This window comes from Dermacentor variabilis, unplaced genomic scaffold (genome assembly GCF_050947875.1).
Source record: "Dermacentor variabilis isolate Ectoservices unplaced genomic scaffold, ASM5094787v1 scaffold_12, whole genome shotgun sequence".
NCBI lineage: Eukaryota > Metazoa > Arthropoda > Arachnida > Ixodida > Ixodidae > Dermacentor > Dermacentor variabilis.
This window is the reverse complement of record NW_027460280.1, coordinates 59,016,191-59,036,152: the sequence shown is the minus strand read 5'-3', so window position 1 is coordinate 59,036,152 and position 19,962 is coordinate 59,016,191. Positions and strand designations below refer to the sequence as shown.

General features: G+C 41.7%; 1 protein-coding gene across 3 annotated transcripts in view; it reads left to right on the top strand.

Moving 5' to 3' along the window:
* The window catches only part of LOC142565986 (lipase maturation factor 1-like), a 32,969-nt gene extending 20,734 nt beyond the window's left edge, over nt 1-12,235 (top strand). For all 3 annotated transcript variants that reach the window (XM_075676651.1, XM_075676653.1, XM_075676652.1), the window contains 4 exons: nt 3,952-4,102; nt 7,061-7,244; nt 7,795-7,907; nt 11,932-12,235. In XM_075676651.1, coding sequence (XP_075532766.1) covers nt 3,952-4,102; nt 7,061-7,244; nt 7,795-7,907; nt 11,932-12,103 — 620 coding nt within the window. In that variant the 3' untranslated portion in view covers nt 12,104-12,235. The remainder of the gene's footprint in view (nt 1-3,951; nt 4,103-7,060; nt 7,245-7,794; nt 7,908-11,931) is intronic.
* Nucleotides 12,236-19,962: the final 7,727 nt, after the last annotated feature.

The window sequence follows — 19,962 nt, the reverse complement described above, 5'->3', positions numbered from 1 at the left end:
CATGCTGCGCCACCGCCGGAGCACGGTTGCTCATGGTTCACAATGGTTCAGTGTACCTAAAAGATGTTGCATATATTTCCTTCATTTGCTACATCTTCCTGGACATTTCATCCCGCGTCCACATCCACTATAAGATATCTGTAACACCAGTGAACATTGCTTCTGCTCGCCTCTTCTCTGTCGTCTTGTGCAGGTCTGTGTTGCAATTTCACTTCTCTGTTTCACGTTTTTTTCGCGGTTGTTCTCACAATTATATAAAACACACCAGCATACTACCACAAAACACCACATCAGTACTACAAAATGCTTACATATCATTCAGATAAATTCCAGAGAAGATTCAGCATGGATATTTTTTTGCGCGTGTGTGCAGATCACACTGACTGACACAGACCAATTGACTGGATTGTCAATTCAGCTCATTTATAAGTAACAGATTTACTTTCTTGAACACCTCGGTTTTGCATTTTCTCTGCGTGTGAGTCCTTCCCAGTGTGTTTATTTCGCTTTTATTTTGTGCCATGCGCCTGTTTTTGCAGCACATATACACTCTGATGAAAAAATATTACCGTCACTTTAATGTGGATTTGGTTCGAAGCAAATTTCTGGTGTGAAATACAGCTGCGCTAGCACTCTTATGATGCGGTGCGAGCTGAGCCAAGGTTTTGAAATATTCTATGCCTATTCCATTGCTTTTAGCATTTTGTGCGTGGTCAGAGCGGCGCTTCGGCTACGTTATCAAGTAGCTTTTGTTATCAGTGTGATCAGTCGGCCTTGAGAGACGGATAATAAGTGTGACGTAGAAATGAGAGGAAGGAATAGTTGCGAAGCTGTGAAAACTGCTGTTGGTGCTCCTTCCGTGCCATTATCAAGGTGATGCACTGTGTCTTCGGGTTTGCAACAGGCAAAGCAGTTGCTTTCAATCAGCTTATTTGAGGGTGCTGCTTTAAGATGCAGATGGGAGCACAGACACATGGTATTTTAAATTTTTCATAGGGTTTCTTTTTTAGTTCAAAAAAGATTGTATGCAATTGGCACGTCTCTGAAAACACTGCAGTTATATGTTAATTGGGGATCCCTACAAATGCCTCATTGACACTTTGATAATTAGGACAGTACTTCTCGAGTTAAATCTTTAATTGTACTACCTAATTAAATCTCAGTAACAAGAAAAAAATACTGGTGGCTACTTCACTGTGCTGGAAACAATATGCACTAGGTTTTCTTCGAGTAACCCAAGTGCTTTTTTTTTAAGTCTTGGTGCATGTTAGTTGGGACCCTGTATATAATTCACTCAGTAACCGAAATGAGGCTAAGCAAGATTCACTCAAAATCAGAATCAACAGCAGTCATGTGTAGCAGTGCTTATACTCAGACTCACAGAAAAAGAAAGGAGACAGATGCTGCAGTTTCTCTGGAAAGGCGAAGCAGTATTAGTGATAGCGAAGTGTAAAACAATTTCACGAATGAAGGTTTCACCACTGAGAGATGCCATATTCTTGGTGGTGCGAGAGGACTCAAGCTGTGAAATTGGTCTCTCTCCTACTATAAGGTCTTGTATATACTCACATAAGGCTGTCACTTGAGTGAAAAATTCTTCAATGTCACATGAAGTTTCAAAAGCAACTGTTATATGGGGTTTGGAAAGCTGGTTGGGCCCCAGCCCCCCCTATGGAAAAGTTAAACTTTTTGCCTATGGTTGTCACGGTAACAACAGCCCGCAGAGTGAGCCTCAGCATTGCTTAAAGTGTGAGCAACATCAGCCGTTTCCATATCTCAGTGAATGTCAATCAAATGCTGAAAAGAGGAGGCATGCATCTGTGCTCAGAAAGCACAAAGCTACTGCAAAAGTATTGCCAAGCAATGTATTAGTAGAAATGCTTTCCTGTTCGACCATTTTCTTTTCTTGTACATAAAGGAATGCCCGATCTCACCAGGAGTTGGAGAAGCTAGGCCACTGCTTCTATGGTGCATGCTGGTGATTGTATTGTTCCTGTTGTGCTATTATGTTGCTGCTGTGAGCAATGTGAAGCTGAATAATTAAATAATTTGTCTGCCTTAATATGTTTGTGTTAGTGATGTGCAATGGGCAAGTTTATGATTAAAAACTACCGCAGAACCATGCAGACAGAACAGAGAAAAGGAGCACATACACATAATATGATGGCTGACTAACAACTGAAGGAAAACTGGAAGCCAGAAAAGCACAAAGGCTAAGTGCATGATCCTTCAAAACCCGCACCTACCAGATGACATCAGAGTAGAGATAGTCAGCTTAGGTGCTTTTGGCCTTCATGCTTTTCTGGCTTACAGTTTTAATTTACTTGTAATTGGTTGTGCTGTGTATAGCTCCCCTTTCCTCTCTTCTATCTACATCCTTTTGCACTAGTGTTTAATCATAAAGCCTTACGAACTTGCTCAGCTTTCCGTGTTAGCGGACAAGTTTGCTGTGTATACTGGAATGTGCTACACAGCAGTAGCAAGACTAAGTGTCTCATTTTACATCATTACTACAAAATAAAGTTTTGGCTGGAGTGTGAAACAAGTCAATGAAATTGAACAATGCAGCAACTAAGAAACACTTTCAGAGAACTTTATTCATCTCCGTGGATTTTTCATACCTACTGCAAGTGAGATGAGATGAGTAAGACCACCAGATACCTTTCCGCACTCATGCATTGCAGTTGATGCTGCACGTAATGCCAAATCTGCATGGTAGATTTCAATGCTATAATGTGTCTGAATAAGGTTCTTGTAATTCTTGTAATGTAACATGTTCTCGCTAAGCACAAATTTTAACTGGCGAGCCATGAATCCTCTTAAACAAAAGCACCACTGCCACGGATTAACAACTTGTTAACCGCTTGCCGTTTGCAGCCAAAGCGGTCACATTTACTCAACTTTTACAAATTTGTGCTCTTCAAGGGAGAACAGAGGGCTTTTTTTAGCTCTATTTCCATTGCAGATATGATATAACGAATGTAGGTAAAACAAGGCAAATTGATCTGAGCTATTTCAGCTGACTGCTTTGACTGTCTGTACTTTATTATGTCTTAGTTATTTAATGAAGTACATCATGACAAACAATGCATTGTGATCAAATACATCAGAAGCGTGAGCAGTGACATTAACCAGGCTTGGTTGTTATCCAAGTGGATGATTCAGACAGGAAGCTTCAGTGAACTTAAGAGCCTTGCAACCAGCCATATCAGCTATGCTCTGAGGACTATAACTATTATGGGGGCAGGATCACTTTTGGATAGTTTGTGCATACACAGTTCACCTGGTGAAATCTGTGTGTTTTGAAGTTCCAAGAAAAAAAATTCAATATAAATTAACATATATAAGTTAACATATATAAATTCATTAGGAATATTGGCAGCATGGTCTTGGTTAACCAGTCAGTCAAGGTGCAATTATTGACATTAATACTTTTATAGGACTGTAGAAAGCTGCCACTTCATGGTGGTTCAGTCAGCACAAGGATCTTGATTTCTGAGACATTAAAATAAAGGTACCGACTTAGAATTTGGCACTGTGGCAAATGCTGAAAGCATGGCCAACTGCCACTTGATGCAAGAAAAAGCAAACACTTAATTTTGTTTGAAAGTCCCTTTGATGCCTGTCCTTGCTGTGAAAAGAAGAAGAAAAATCATGCAGCAAAAATGCATAAATGGTTAGAGGACTTAAATACCAATGTAGTGCAGAAATTCCGATTGTGTTTGCCTCCACACACAGTTCAGAACAGCAGTGCAGTTTCATCTATCGAAAATATATATGACATACAACAATTAAAGCAGACTGAAGCTAATGCATAATGAAGGCTCATAGAAGGAGACAAGTGTGCCGTCAAACCTGCTACAACAATATAAGGAATGTACCTCATATATTCATCAATGTTGTTTTCATTTTTTAAATGATTAGAAACCTGGCTCTTGCACACCTTTACAGGTAAAGGAAGGAAGGCTACAAATATGGCCCTTGCACTATGCCTTGGTTTTCTAAGCATACCTGTTGTGATCAATCTTGTCTCACCAAATCAACAGATGAACACATCCTTTGAGCCCCTCCGTCTGGTTAACACCTATGGAGCATTTGGAAGGTACTTGGGCTATTCTGTTATTTTCTTCTTCATTTTCCTCTCCTTTTCTTTCTTCATTTCAAGTAGTTTTAAACTAAGAATCATGTTACTCTAGCTTGATCCTGGCAGCCTGTTATCTGAAATTCCTGAAATATACATTTGCTAAAAAGGACTTTCTAGGGACTAGTTGGTTTACTTTTACTAACTATATTTGATACATTACCAATTACTAAATTAATAAATCTACTAATTCATATTTAAACTTGCAAATGTGCGCTAAGTATGGAACAAGTGAAAGGGACACATACAATGAACATGTCATCCCACCTTTAGTGCATGTTTACAAGTTTAAACATGAATTGACTTGCCTTAATCTAGATTCTATTGCTAACTGAGTTAGTGATTGCAATAATTTGATTTGGTAATACTTTGGAAAGCCTTGTTTAGATTCATTAGCGAAATTTTTTTAGAAAGGATGCACATGAATTTTTTGTTGCTTAGAACACTTGCTTACGCTTAATCTTTTGTGCAAGGGGCAATTCAGAAGTTCCTGGAAACATGTTGCCACACCTCAGCACAGAGTGGTATGTTGCTCCGCCAATAGATGTAGGCCATAGTAGTGAGTTAATCTGGAGGTATTTGTTGGAAAGGATGATATTCATTCACATACTGTGCTTTTCTAATGGTATGTTGATATTGTTTTATATTGGCCATGAATGACTTGGAAGAACAATGTGAAGTTTGTTTCCAAATGGATAAGACAGAGGAATGTTATAGCAAGCTTTTGGAGGTGATGCCATGAGCTGCAGCCAAACTTATAATTTCAACCAATTCAAGAGCGGTAGAACGTCTATGGGGGATGATGAATGTTTTAGATGCAGTTCAACTGGGATAACCAATGCAAATATGGCATTGTATTTGCATCCTTCCTCCTCACATCTGAACAAAGGAGCATTGAATGCATGTGCATGGATGAAATAAGAAAAAGCAAAGCAGTGCTTACACATAGAAACACACCCACACATTGAGAGATGTACAAATACACATGCTCAAAACTCATCACGGCCAATGTGAAACAACATTGACATATTATTACAAAAGCAGACAATGTAAATCAATGTCATTATTCTTGCCATCAAAAATCTCAGGTCAGCTTATACTGATATTCGAGGCACCATCACGCACCCTATCCCTCTTCGTGAAGGCAGGGCAGCATGTTTCTGGCACTTTCTGGATGACCCCTTGTAGTTGCTTTTGACAATAGGACTGTAAGAAGTAATTTCAAAGTAGTCCTGTGACCATTAACTGGAATATATTGCCTGAAAGATGGATTTGTACCTTCTTAGAATTAGATTAGCAAATGAAGCAACATGTTGAAGTGTTGTTTGGGTGACAGTTAGTGATTGCACATAATTGTTTTTGAAATGCTTGAACAAACAGCAGTGCATGGCACCATTCACCTGTGTTGTCATGTGATTCTTCATATAAATGCCAGTGTATTGCTTTTTGTGTGAGTGTTTCTTTTTTCTTGGTGCAACATGTGTGGCTTTTTTAACATGCTGCGCTGTTATAGCCGTTTGTGGTAGCTCCCTCTGAAGAAGCATGTTAAGCACATAATATGCATTCATTAAGCACAGCCGTACCTTGCACATTGTATTGTATCCAAGGAACAAGGTACTTTCACAAATCTTTTATAGCTTGCTGATGTCTCAGTTAATTTAGACATGAACTTCTAAAGTATCTTACAAGTGCCTTGTAAACTTAACGAAACCAAGTATTTTTTGTGGAGATTAACTTGCTGCTCAGTCTTTATGTTGCCATCCTCTGGAAGTATGCATCACTTACGAATCCATGAAACACAAGCTCTACAAATATTATTACAATTTCTTTGTTGGCACTGCCTATATAATGGCATGCAATTAGCATTTCAAGTTGCCTACTTAGCAACAAAGGCCTCTTGTTTCAGGCCACTTAAACACCAGTTTGATTGGCACAGTGTGCTTTCTGGTTGTTTTCATGCGACAGGCAGCTAGCTGCCTGGATAAAAAGAAATAGGCTAGTTATTCTTGACCACCTAGTGTACTTTCAACTAGGAATTGTAGGTTTTTTTACCATTGCACAAACTATTAAAGAATGTATGTGTTTAATGTGATAGTTCTGAAGAAAGTAAGAAAGTGCAGAGCTTAATATTTATCTTCTTGTTTAAAAAGAATCAGTTCTCTCTCCGTTATGAGCACTAGCTCATACCAAAGAACATACAACTAATAATATCATCATGCATGTGTCCCTTGTAATGCTAGGACTAAAGCATTAAATATGTTCTTTTCTTTCCATGTGATATTTATATAGATCGGAATAAGCTGCCATTAACACATCTGACAAAATGTTGAACATATTGATGCTTGATGGCGATATTTTATTTGGCAGTTTTTGTTTGTTTGGTTGTATCACTTGTCTTGTCCTCCTTCTCTCTCTCTCTCTCTCTTTTCTCTCTGTGTGTGAGTGTGTGTGCACGCGCACGCTGCAAGCTCTAGCTTTGTGACACAACAGGTGGCATCGAAATTTAGGCATCTTTCCTTTCTGTGCTTGCCGTATTTACTTCTGAGCCTGTTGGTATAGCAACACATCGCCAGCAAAGAAAGGGAGCAAAGCACATCGTAAGGACACAATGAAGAGAGGAGATGAGCAGAGGGAGAGAGCACCGTGGAAGATTAGAGAGTGCTGTGTGCCAAGACAGTAGTTGGACGTGCCAAATGCATTGCAGGATAGGCGAGTCAGCACTCCTGTCTTATTTTTCTTCGTGACCTATGCCTCTCCTGCTAGGGCCTGACACCTCTAGTATTTTCTAACCAACGAACTAACTAATTAACTGAATAAATAAGTAAGATGAAGCAATTTATTTGAACGCTGTGTTACTGTTGGTTAAGTCATCAGTAATATTGCTAAACTATCTCTCTTCTTTCCCATCTATCCATGCAGCATAACAAAATCTAGAAGAGAGGTTATAATTCAAGGGACACACAGCCTGGACCCACACAACAGAAGTGCTGTATGGGAAGAGTATGAATTCTTCTGCAAGCCTGGCAATGTCTTTAGGCGACCCTGTGTCATCAGCCCATATCACTACAGGCTAGACTGGCTGATGTGGTTTGCTGGCTTTCAGGTACTTTTTCTGTCACACATATAAGGGAACACCTTCCACTGAAGCTGCACTTCCCCCATTTTTGAGACGCCAACCGTTGTGGCTTAGTGTCTATGGCATTATGCTGCTAGGCACGAGGCCACATGATCGATTCTTGGCCATTGTGGCTGTATTCTGATGGGGGCAGAATGCAACAACGCTTGTGTACTGGTGCCTTAATTTTACTGCACGTTAAAGAACCTCGGTAGGTTAAAATTAATCTGGAGCCCTCTACTACGGTGTCCCTCATAACCCACTGTGCAGATTCAGGATGTTAAAACTCCACAATTTAATTTTAACATTTCTGAGGTGCCTCCTCTCTGCTAGTTATTGTGAGTACACTGGTTGGTATAGGAACAAAGCTTCTATAGCATGCACAGTGCCTGTGGTGCAGAGACAGTTATGCATGACCATGCTGCCATGTCTTTTTCAGAATATACTGCTAGTGTTTGAAGAGCTTGTTTCAGAACATAGTACTAATGCTTTTAAGAAGTATGAAAAAAAGAAAAAACTGAAACAATTTTTCTTTCAGGACTATCAGAGCCACCCATGGCTTTTCCACTTTGTTGCAAAACTATTAGTCAATGACAAAAACGTTTCTAAAATAATCTTGAAAAACCCTTTTATGGACAGAGAACCACCAAGGTACGTGACTACAGTTAATAACCTACTTTGCACCTTTGTTCTTGTCTTTTCTTGCATAGGCAAGGATGTGCCAAAGCAGTAAAATTATTATTGTGGTGCCCATAAGAAACATTGACTGATCTAAGCTGTCAAGTTTTCATTTCTTCATAAATCAGTATGTTGCCACTTGTGTGCCAGATCAACAAGACCCCCCCCCCCCCACACACACACACGCAATGCCCATTGAATTGATCTTCATGGGGATGCTGATAGTGTTCAAATAAAGTTTAAACTAAGCAAAGTAAAAAAGAAATGCATGCTTTTTAGTGGAATAAGGGGCTTATGTACAGTTTTGTTTATTCACAAAATATTAAATCAGTGATCATTTTCTGTGTCTTTCTTTTTCAAAAGCACTCATCATCTACATGTCTGTAGCATTACATCATAAAAAACTGATAAGCAGTTAATAATGAAAAATATTTAATAACAATTTTTAGGATTTTGTGTTGCCAAAAAAGAAGTGTTAAGAGTTGCTGATGTCGGTAGGAACACTAAGGACAGAGTCTGTTGCTTATCGATTGTGTAAAAGAAAACAAATAGCGAAGTGCACAAAGAAAGCACCAGGAATATGGAATTGGCTTGCACTGCTTACCTTGAAAAAAAAGAAAGAAAAATGGCATGCGTCAAAAGTGTGTGAGTTGTTGCATACATCTTCGCTTGTGCAACATTTCATCTTGTTATAAACATCCACTACACGCTGTTAACTCGCTCTATATGGTCACCAAGCGATGCATCTCTGCACTTTTTTATTCTTGGCATTATGTTGAAATTGCAAATATTTCTTCATTTTCCCGCACTCACTCGATTCTCACGTAATTTTTTTAAATTATCATAATTAGAGGCATATATTTATTTGTGCCAAAATTCTATTCGATTCTGGTGCACGATGCACAACATACCCACTTGGATTGGTTTTTCGTTGCACTTATGCAAGTCTTAGTTGCTTTCTTGCATGCTGCTTTGCTTTTTATGTGCCCTGCTGGCATACATCAACCCTGTGCAGTAAGAGACTTTTGCCGGGTGTGTAAGGAGGAGAGTACAACCAGGGCTTAAGTCTCCCTGCAACGAAGGGGGGGGGGGGCCTCTCACAGGGCTGCGACCAGTATAGCGCACACTCCCACATGCTAATATATATATATATATATATATATATATATATATATATACACACACACACACACACACACACACACACACACACACACACACACACACACACACACACACACACACACACACACACACACACACACAGTGAATCGTTGGATCACAGGATCCGGCAGTGTCACAGGTCAAAGAATACACTTTAAAAAAAAATACCAGGATTTTACTTACATTTTGGCGGGGAACCAGCCTTCTTTCATATATGCTTCTATGCTTTGACCTATATATATTATAGTATATAAAATTATAAAAAGATGGAAACGCATGTGCACCATGAAGACTGTGGAATGGCACTCCTTGTGATATTGGGTTTGATGTGTGCAGTACTGGGGCCTTTCTACATGACTATAAATGTGATTCTACACGACAGTTGGTTTTGCATAACTCTCCCAGGCCGCAGAAATTGTTTTTGGGACATTCATTTTTTGTTTACTTTATTGACATTGAAAAAGCCAACTTAAGCAGTGTAGTGAAGCCAACTTTCTTTAAAGAAATTTTTATGGGTGTTCTGATAATAAGTACATTATTCTGAGTTTATTTCGGGCATTTATTTCATGTGCCGATTTAGTCAAGCACTTAGAAAACATTTGCAATTTGGAAACATTTTTTTTTTTCAAGGATAACTTGGGAAGTAAAGGGTTAAAGGTACATACAAACACAGAGCGAACAAGTCTGACTGCAACACAACATGAGTTGCCTTGCTTTATTCACAACCTGAGGCACTACAACAATGTATTTTATGGTTTCGCACCTACTTACTTACAAAAGTGGACAAATTTCATGTGCCTTTGATATAACAGAGCAATCATAATGCACAACTAAACAAATGATAATCAACTGGTAACCTATATAACGAAGTAGTAGGAGGAGGAAGAGGAGGAGGGGCGTTGCTTGCTGCAGGCGGACCTAGTCTTGCAAAAGTTTCTGCCAATTGCTTCGCCTGCATGCCACCTACCAATTGCGATATGATCTGAAAACTTTCGCAGTGTAACTAACAACACCAGGTTCCGAAAACAAGTTGATTTGGAGCCCAATACGTTGTGCGTTTTTCAAAGCACAACAACCCACACAGGTCACCATTCACTTCCAAACTCTGTCACGGAGGAACTTTAGAGGGAGCCGAACCACCTCCCTCCTAAATATTGACCTTTTTCGCGGGACAAAATGTCACTGCATTTGAGTGTGGTGCCATCTTGCGCTTAAGTCCATCTATTAATTTATTGTGTTCTGCTTAAAATTCTGGACACTTCAGTATATAATGTTCAATGTCACCAAGAGCTTGACAATGCATACACGATGATAGTGGGCCAAGTCCTCTATTCATAAAAGGTTGATGTGATGGAGACCACAACGAACGGAAGTGGCTTAAGATGGGCTTCTTCGTGTCTCTTTTTGCATCCTGGGGAGCCTTCTGCATTGGTTTGAATTGTACCGCTCTCTGCACCAGACTGTCAGCGGCCTCGCTGCCTGTTACACCGATATGGGCAGGTACCCACTGGATCACGATTGTAAATCTGACTTTCTGTAATTGTTTAACACCATGTAACGCACACTGAATGCACTTTTTGAGGGTAAGCCCGTGCAGTAACAGTTGCAGCGCAGCCTTGCTGTCTTGAAAGGGAACTACAGGCTGAGGCTGATAGGAATTCAGTTTCCGTAGCCAAGGTGAACCTTCACTAATTCATGATCAGATAGCTTCACGCTCACGTGGCTCATGAATCAGTATGCTGTCAAACAACGGTGGTGACCGTCATGTGCAGTGCCTCAGAGAAATGCATGTAGCATTACGACAAGACCTGCTTTCCTGTTTTTGCTAATGCCATGTGAACTGATTAATCGTGATTAAATCACTAATAGAAAAATTGTAGAGTTACAATTGCTCCACACGCACTACTGGTAATAAAATCGCCTCCAGCGCTTGTCGAATGGGTGCCGCAGTGCTACAGTTGAACTGCCAAGGGTGGGGCAAAGCCCTTCCTTAAAGAATGGAGGGGAGGCCAAGCCCCCCTGTGCCTCCCCCCCCCCTTAAGTGCTAGACAACTACCATCACCCACAAAATGCTGAGTGGTGGAATTCAAGTAGTTAATAAAATTTCCTCACAGCCAAGGCATAAAGAGGTGAACTCTGAGTGGATATTGCAAACATAAGCACAGGATGCCCCTCTTAGTTCTAGGCTGCATGTGCAGAATAAGACGAAATGCAAATTTTTCTTGGCTATTGTGTCCTTCTTGGTGCTGCAATACAAATGTGTGATAAAGCATTCACTCCTGTAGTGTTCCTGCCTTTACGAGTCCTTTATAGAAGCTTTGATAATGTGTGGCAGTGAGCACTTCAGTTCTTTTGTCGCTTGATGCTCAAACGTCCATCCAGAACTGTGCGTCTTGCATGCTGATCCACATTTGAGTAGCTGGCCACCAAGAACTAAAAGTAGTAGTCAACTTTTTCAATCTGATGGTATTGGTCTTGCATTTCATCAAGACAATGCTATACCAAATTCAAATTAAATTTTCTCCTCATTACAATGTAACTAACATTATGCCTGGTTGGTTAAGTCTGTAAACCAACCCATGGCCAACAAGGGTGGTTGTGTGCCAAGATATTACACATTTCTAGAATACTGCAGTGTTGCACGTGACCAGCTTGAGAAACCCACTGTTGTCCAGAACCTTTACGTTTGTGCATAGTGTGCACATGAGTTTTACTGCTAACCTTAAGGAATATTATAAGTGTGGGTACATATATCTTTCTCTTGCTACAGTATTTTGTGCTTGAGAAGTGACGTTTACACATTGCCTGTTTTGGGTTTGTTTCTCCTCTTTAGGTACATCAGGGCCGAGCACTATCACTACAGGTATGCTCCAGTTGGCAGCTCCCAAGCAAGGGCTGGTCAGTGGTGGATACGCTCACGTGTTGGCTCCTATATGTACCCAGTTTCACTGTCCAGCTTGAAGCCCCTTTTGAAGACTTTTGGTTGGGAAATGCCATCTATGTGAATTGAACCTTGTACTGCTGATGAACAATGCCATGCCAGTGAATGAACAGTGACAGTGAGATCTTTCCCCTACCTTCCTTTCTTGTTCTAGCCTTCACGTTGAATTTGTTACAGTAAAAAGCAACTTTCTGCCCTTGGTGCTGTGGTCATTTCTGCTTAGACTGACATGCATTGCACTTACTTTTATCCCTTTTGTGATAAGCACTTAAGAATAAAGAGGTTAGAAGGATAATAGTTATGAGGGACCACTGAAACAGAATGCGAGTGCCATTATTAACAGCGGCAGCTGCTCCGCCACTTTGCTCTTGCAGTGATTTTTTTTACGGCTTGTATTGTTGTGAGTTGTCACTGTGATTACTTTGTTGCTATGGCAACATTGTGAGCAGCTGAAAGGAACCCAGAAAGACAGCTTCTGTTAACAGTGGTGCTGAGGTTCTGCCTTGGTGACCCTTTGGAATATTTTTTAGCCCAAAAGTTCTACCACCACAGGAGGAATTCTTAGGTCATTACTGCATGCACAGGCTGCCAGCTGCCAGTGCTGAGGCGGTCCTAGGGCCATAATGCCCCTCATGTGTGCAAGGAGCAACTTGTAATACTCTGTGGCATCCTAGAGCATTCGGGACTCGCATTCCGGCTACTCGACAAACTGTATATACTGGTGGGATGTGGGGCTATGCCACCAACACTGTGATATGTATGACACATGAATTAAGGTAGAACAAATTACTTGGTTGCAAAATGCATAAAAGTGCAGCTAGCCTTCTTACTATCTATACTCCCTTCTTGTCCTTTATATTTTTCCCATTCCAGTCTGCTAGCTGCCATTCAAGTGTCAGCCATAATGCTGGACAGAGCAGTCAACAGGAATTTCTTTCCTTCATCTTTTTCCATTAGTGTAATAAAGGAGCCAATCACACACCAACGTGCTTTTAATGTGTGTGTGTGGGGGTGTTTAGTGTGCCCTTTTAGTTCACTGTAGTAGAGCTGCATTGTTCGCAAGATTGGTGCATACATTTGCTTATGTTTGATTCGCTTTTGGGTCCCATTATCTAAGAGTTGCCTGTTGGTGCATATGTGGGATCACTTTTACTATGACAATATTGCTCACAATATCAAACACAACCCAGCTTTCTGGTAATAGTTACATTAGGTTAGAATATACATATGCTTCCAGTAGACATTTTAAGATTTCTGTTAATTTTTCAAAATGGTTACAATTAAGTGTTGATCTTCCGTGCAAATACCTGAAGTAAGTATGGAGGTTGTGCAAGATGGCTAGTTTCGTCGCATGACCCACAGGGAGGTATACAAACATATTGAGAGCTCAAAAAACCTGTTGTAGCTTCCGCTGTAAAGGTGATCAAAATGTTGGATCCCATATTTCGATCCAACTAGTAAAGCCTTGAGGCTTGGCTAGTTCATTTTAGTACAGGTAATGGCTATCAGGATGTCGAAAGGGAGTGTGCTTGTGTACAGTATTGCTAATAGTAAGTTTAAACAAAACAAAAGTTCAAAGGAAGATGGAAACTTGAAATGATGATGGCAGATAGAGCTACGGGTACATAACAACCAGGGGGGCGGGGATGCTTACGGGGCTCCAGCCCCCCCTGCCCTGAAATTTTTTTTGGCTGTCATGCACTGCCGACCAAGACAACCCCCAGTGTCGGAACTCGCTCTGGATTTTGTCTAGAATGTCTATTTCATGCTCGAAAAGACATTTCAGTGCGAACATTGCGATCTCTGGCCGGATTTCGCGGCAACACCCATGCATAGGAGTCACATGACTCAAGGAGCACCATCCGAGCATAAAGTTTCAAGAGTGTTTTGATGGCGAGTGGGCTTGTCGCAGCATCTCGCGGAGACCACAGAATCTATGGAGCGCATGTATTTAAATTCTGAAACTTTGTGGGTATAAAGTATAAACTTTTGGGTATAAATTGTATAAAATGTGAAAGGTGCAGCAACATTTCCAAAGTCGTGCTTTAAGCTTTTTATTCCGGAACTTTGTGGGTTTAATGTTGTTATAAACATTTGATGCCAAAGGTGCATTGATTTCTTTAAAGTCGCAGATCTTACCATTCGAGAAAACCAAATCAACACACTATCAGACAAGTTGACAAAGCACGCAGCGAGGTCCAACGTGATGAAGCATTGTGGTGCTTCATTTGTGCCATCATATCACAGAAAAGAATATCATGTTTTTTACCTGTGCCAAAGCATCCAGGTCAAGACACTAAAGCCAGCAAAGGTAACTACGTTCTTATTTATTTTTCTACTTTGACTTTTATTCGCGAGGACAGACTGAGCCTTTTCGATTTCTTGTTCTCGCTGCCTGCGGGCTGCCAGAGCCAGCCAAAGCACATGCGTTTTTCTCGTGTTGCCCTGACCACCGCGCAGTGCACTTCAATGTGCGTTTGTTTTTCTCTGGCCGAGTGGATTTTCGGCTGGCAGAGTTCTGGACACTTTCCAGCTAGCAGACGAGAAAAAGAACTATGGTCGCTTGCCAGCATCACCGTGGGGACTCCATGGATCGTAACATGTTCGCTTGAGTGCAACCACTCCGGAAAGTCTTGTCTCTCTGGTGTAGGATACCGAGCAGTATATTTGTGCTTCTCTGTGGACCAGGCGTCTCACATTTTCTTCGATATTCCTTCGGTAGCCACATTATAGGTGCCTCAAGTAGGCATTCGATTGTGGCCAATATGCTTTCCTCTGCGTTTTGTTTTCCTTTCGGTGCCCCGCCTCACGAAAGAAAAAAAGACGTTGTTGCGGCACAGCGAATCACCGCATAGTGAAACTTTGATTTTGTTACTTCTTTTGCAGAAAGTAATGGCCCACGGGACGCTTGAGTTGCTGGATACTCTTATTATATTGTTGCGAATGCACTTATATGGACACTCCAAGTGCATTCCTGCCATCGCCGCCTCCCTCATGTTCCGCACAAAGTCCAAGGGCGATAACATTGTGACCATGCGCCGCACACTGTATGTGCGAGTGAAAGTGTAGGAAGAGGGGGAGTGGCATGGGTGAGCCTACGATGGTAGCTCAGTCTTGTGTGCGCAAGGGACGGAAGGGGGGACGAAGCGCGCCGCCTCCCGTCGCGCGCGACACATCAGGGGGAGTGGAAGGGGGGGTGGGGCGGGCCTTAGGATTCTGTGATCTGTGACTGTGCAACATGTTTCATTGCCTTGTTTGATGCATTATATACGGTGACTTTTTCTTAGATATGTAGATTTATTCAAGACTTATACATATATTTAAATATTTTGTTGCGAGGTATTGTGTATACGTGCAGTAGACTTTGTTTCCAGTGACACTTGTGGGGTCTTCGGGTCTCGCAGGAGTACCGACCACCGCGGGTTCGAGCTTAGCGAGCCACAGGGCCGCGTCAGCCGTCAGCCTCTAGCACCACTGCGCGCGAGCTCAGGCCACAAGGGGATACCGAATGATGCATGCAAGAACACAGTATTGCCCTGAGTTAGTGGAAACCATTCATTGTATCCAGGGGTACCCGACACTGCAGAAACGCCCGCTCCAGGGCAGCGGGGAACCAAAGGGGCCCCGCACCAAGGGCGAAAATACAGTCGGGAGCGCCTATAGCATGTCGCTGCGAGAGCACAGGCTCCCCCCCCCCCCCAATCTGGGACACGCCGCTAGAAAAAGTCCCAGCGAGTATGCTACTTGCTCTCGCGATAACCAATGGGCCAAGTCGCGAAAGCTCGGGCAATCTCCTTCGGCTTGGGCCTCCGATAAGTGCGGCTCGGCGTGGTATGACCTCGCGTGAGCACTAGGCACCCATTCTTCGGCTTAGCGTCCGGACAGGATCAACACGAGGTACGTGCTCCCCACAAGGGCAAAGGCACTGTGTGTGAGCTCAGTCCTAGCCACAAAGGTGTCGGCGGACGAGAGGAAGCAGAGGAACCTGGCGTAGTACCAAGGCAGAAGAGACACACTACCGTCACGACAGTAGCCACCAGGGGCCACTTCGTGACTTCGTAGCTCCGCCCTCACTGCGAACGATCGCAAGTGGAGCGCCACCGCTGACAACTGGTTCAGAGCGAGGAGGCAGTGAGGCGTAGGAATTGCATAAACAGGTGAAATGCGCTCGCACAATGGCGTGTCGAATTCCCAAAAATCACCACACACTTTTTTGCCCCTTATCAAGCTGTATCTTCGCATTTGTATATTCCATTGTATCTTCGCATTTCTAATGCACGAGGGCAAGTGAAATGAAAGTGAGTCAACCCACCCTGTGCAATAATTGTTTGGTTCATTACCTGCGAGGCAAACGCGTAGCACACAGGCATCTCTCCTTCACAAAAGTGACACACAGGTGTGAGGATAAATGTTCTTTAATGCTCTCATACACTAGGTTGAACGTGCTTGCGTGACGTAAGGGATGCTCCAAAAGTTGAACCGTGTGGTGTCGGGAGTTTTCCGACAGCTGAAGGTGTTTCCCAAAAGAAATTAGTTGCTGTATGGCTGCACGTTGAACATTGCATTTCATTGGCCACTTGAAGCACTGGAGCAAACTATTCAAAGAAGGACGTTAAAGTTGCAAAGACAATCCAAGACTGGGCCAAAGCCACTGCAATCATCCCCAACAGAATTGCAAAGGTTGATGAGCTGATTAGACGAGAACAGGGGATAAGTACCGATGAACTGGCAGATCAATCATGTGAACATCAGTCACGGTTCGGTTCACACCATAATACATGAATAACTCGGTCGTCGGCTCTTGTGTGCACAATCGATGCCCAAGATTTTGAACCACCGCCAGAAGATGGAGAAGTTCGGCACTGCCTTGACTCGTCTGATTCAGTACCACAATGACGGTGACAACTTTTTGTTTGCAATTGTGACCGGCGCCAAATCGTCGCGCCACTACTATGAGCCTGAAACACGACGGCAAGGCTTTCTGTGGAAACATTCGAGTTCACCAGCCCCAAAGAAAGCAAAGGCCGTTGTTTCTGCTGGAAAGGTCTTGTTGACTTTTTTTTTCAATCATCAGGGGCCATTACTGATCGAATTTGCTAAACCTTGAGAGACTATCAATTGTTTATGATATTGTGAAATGCCGGATGAAGAACAAACGACGTGGAAAATTGATGAATGGGGTCATCTTGCTCAATGACAATGCCCGTCTCCACATCGCTGATGTGATTAACACAAAACTGGCAAAGTTCAAGTGGAAAACGCTGCAGCATCCGTCATACATCCGAAACCTGTAGCCTTACGACTTCCACACTTTGGGGCAACTGAATAAATTGCTCAAAGGAACCAGATTCATGTTGGACGATGACTTGAAGGAGTCAGTTACACACTTTTTGAAGCAGTCAAAGGGGGGAAAAGTCCAACTCTCAATGGCAACCCAAGGAGTTTTATGAGACGGGAATCACGCGACTCCTTAGTCAGTGGGACAAATTTCTAAATGCTCATGGAGACTACCTCTAAATAAAGTACCCCGTTTGTCATATATTCGCATTTGTTCACATTCATTTGTCTCACCCTCATATATTTTTGAGAACTGCTGCTTTTTATATGTGCTCTCTGTTGCGCCTATTGGATCGGTGGCATTACTCACAATGCACGACTGGTGACAGCTGCTCCTGCGTAATACATCGGAACAAAGGGCAACGTCATTGAGATTTTTCCCTGACAGTTGCATGTGTACAAAAATGTAAACAAGGTTCTTGAATGACAAAGTTTTAATAAAATATTTGTCCTGAAGTTGTTAATTTTATGGCCTTTACATTTTTTATATCAGCGGCAGGCACTGCTTTGCTGGTTTCGAACTGATATAGTTCTAACGTTCGTGTGATATTTTCTTTACTTATTAAATGAAAGCATTGATATCACTTATTTCAGGCACAGTTTTTGGGACAAACGAGTATAGTATGAAAAAATACATATTTTACTTGTCTTGTCAGTGCGTAGCGTTTAAGTGTTTGTTTGCAGCATTTTTGGCAATGGCAATGTAGTTATTATTCATGTATTTGATACCTTGACAAATTTCATGAGGAGGAGGCCCAGCTGCAACGTGAGCTCCTCCCCGAACGAAATTTCTGGCTATGCCACTGTTACAATGCTGCTAAGGAAAGCAGTTAATGCCTTGACAAAGACAAGTCCCCTTGTCAAAATATTGCCTTAACCACCCCATTTGCACCTAAGGAAAATCTACCTGTTAAATTTTGTTGATTTTTGGTACCAGATGATCTTTTTACACTGCAACTGCATTGTCAAAGTTTCATGAGTTGCGCTATTCTATGAAACTAATGATGGCATGCTTTAAAAAGTATGGTAGGCCTTATAGGAGTAAAACCTAATGCAAGTCATCCAATGTATATGTGATATTTTGGAGCTTCCTAAATCATAAAGGCCTGCTGTGAAGAGTCAAATGAACCTTTACACAAGACTGCATAAGCTTGTGACAGCAAAATTAGCCTTTTAATAGGTAATATTCTTTGCTGGGATGTGTTTTGACTATTCAATTAAGTATGTAGCATGACTTCATCAATTAACGGGAAAGGACTTTAGTGTTGCTTTCAGAGGCTTGCGCAATGAATATATATTATTGGTGCATATCTGCACATCTAGACGTGATATTTTACGATGAATGCAAGCATTCAAGACTAAAGCACTCATTATTTGGTTCAGTGTTCATTGAAACATCCAACAGACTGGTGGCATCTCCTCCAATGAGAGTCGGTTCTTACATTACAATACTGTTGTATGATTCGCTCGGTGATATTTTCGTTGGAATTTTCTGACCTTTCATGAAATGTGGTGTATGCCTGGTTCCCCAAGTGGGTTGATGCTACTTTCATTGCATAATCATCTCATTTCGATTGGCACAGGAACATATATCATCTTTGTTGTTTTCTGTTTCCTCCCACCTATCTTTCAATTTGTAATGAAATTCTGCATAAACTCTCTCTTTTTAAATAAGGTTCATATATGTAATTGCTTTTTATGTAAATTTACTGCAACATTGCTCGCTATTTTATTGACTGAGAAGATAAGAGCATCGTCAACTTTGTCAGCAGCAAGAAAAGAACCAGGAGGAATAATAGCAGTGTTGATGTAATCCTTAATATATTTATTGCCTGCAACTGTCCCTGGAGCTTTTGTAGCGAGCAAAATATATTTTGTCGAATTAAAGGTAAAAAACCATTGTATGTGCTTCGAGAAGAAACACAGCCCTCTAGCATACACAGACCCATTGTATTTTACAAAGTACACCTGCATTCATTGTCTTGCGATGCTATAAATATGTATTTTATATGAAATGTCATGAATTCATTGTTTATGCCATTCTTTTCTACAACTTAAACACAACTTCATCTTTGAGGAGCATATGTCATGCTTGACAAAAAATAAAGAAGATGCATGTACAGCAACACCTGCTATGTTCAGCAATTTCTCCAAGTTTGGTGATGAATAGATCAAATACATCATGTAGCTGATGAAAAACTACAATGTGGTCATCTTGGCAGGACCCTTCTAAGCAGAATGGCATACTGAGGAACACAGCATGTTTCTTTGTTAATTGTTTATAAATGAAAAAAGTGGCATTGTACTTTTGAAAGTACACTGGGAACTAGTGGGTTAAACCGACATTCCTTGTTCGATTACTCACCATATAATTGTAAATTTCTGTCATCCAGATTCGTGTCGTCACCAGTTCCAGTGAAAAACTTTTGACACCAATGCCATGCCGTGTGTGTGTGTGTGTGTGTGTGTGTGTGCGCGCGCGCGCGCGCGCGTGCGTGCGTGTGTGTGTGTGTGGGGGGGGGGGGGGGGTTTGCAATCAGACCTGTTTTACTGGAAGTAAAAACATTAAACTGGGGTATACTACTG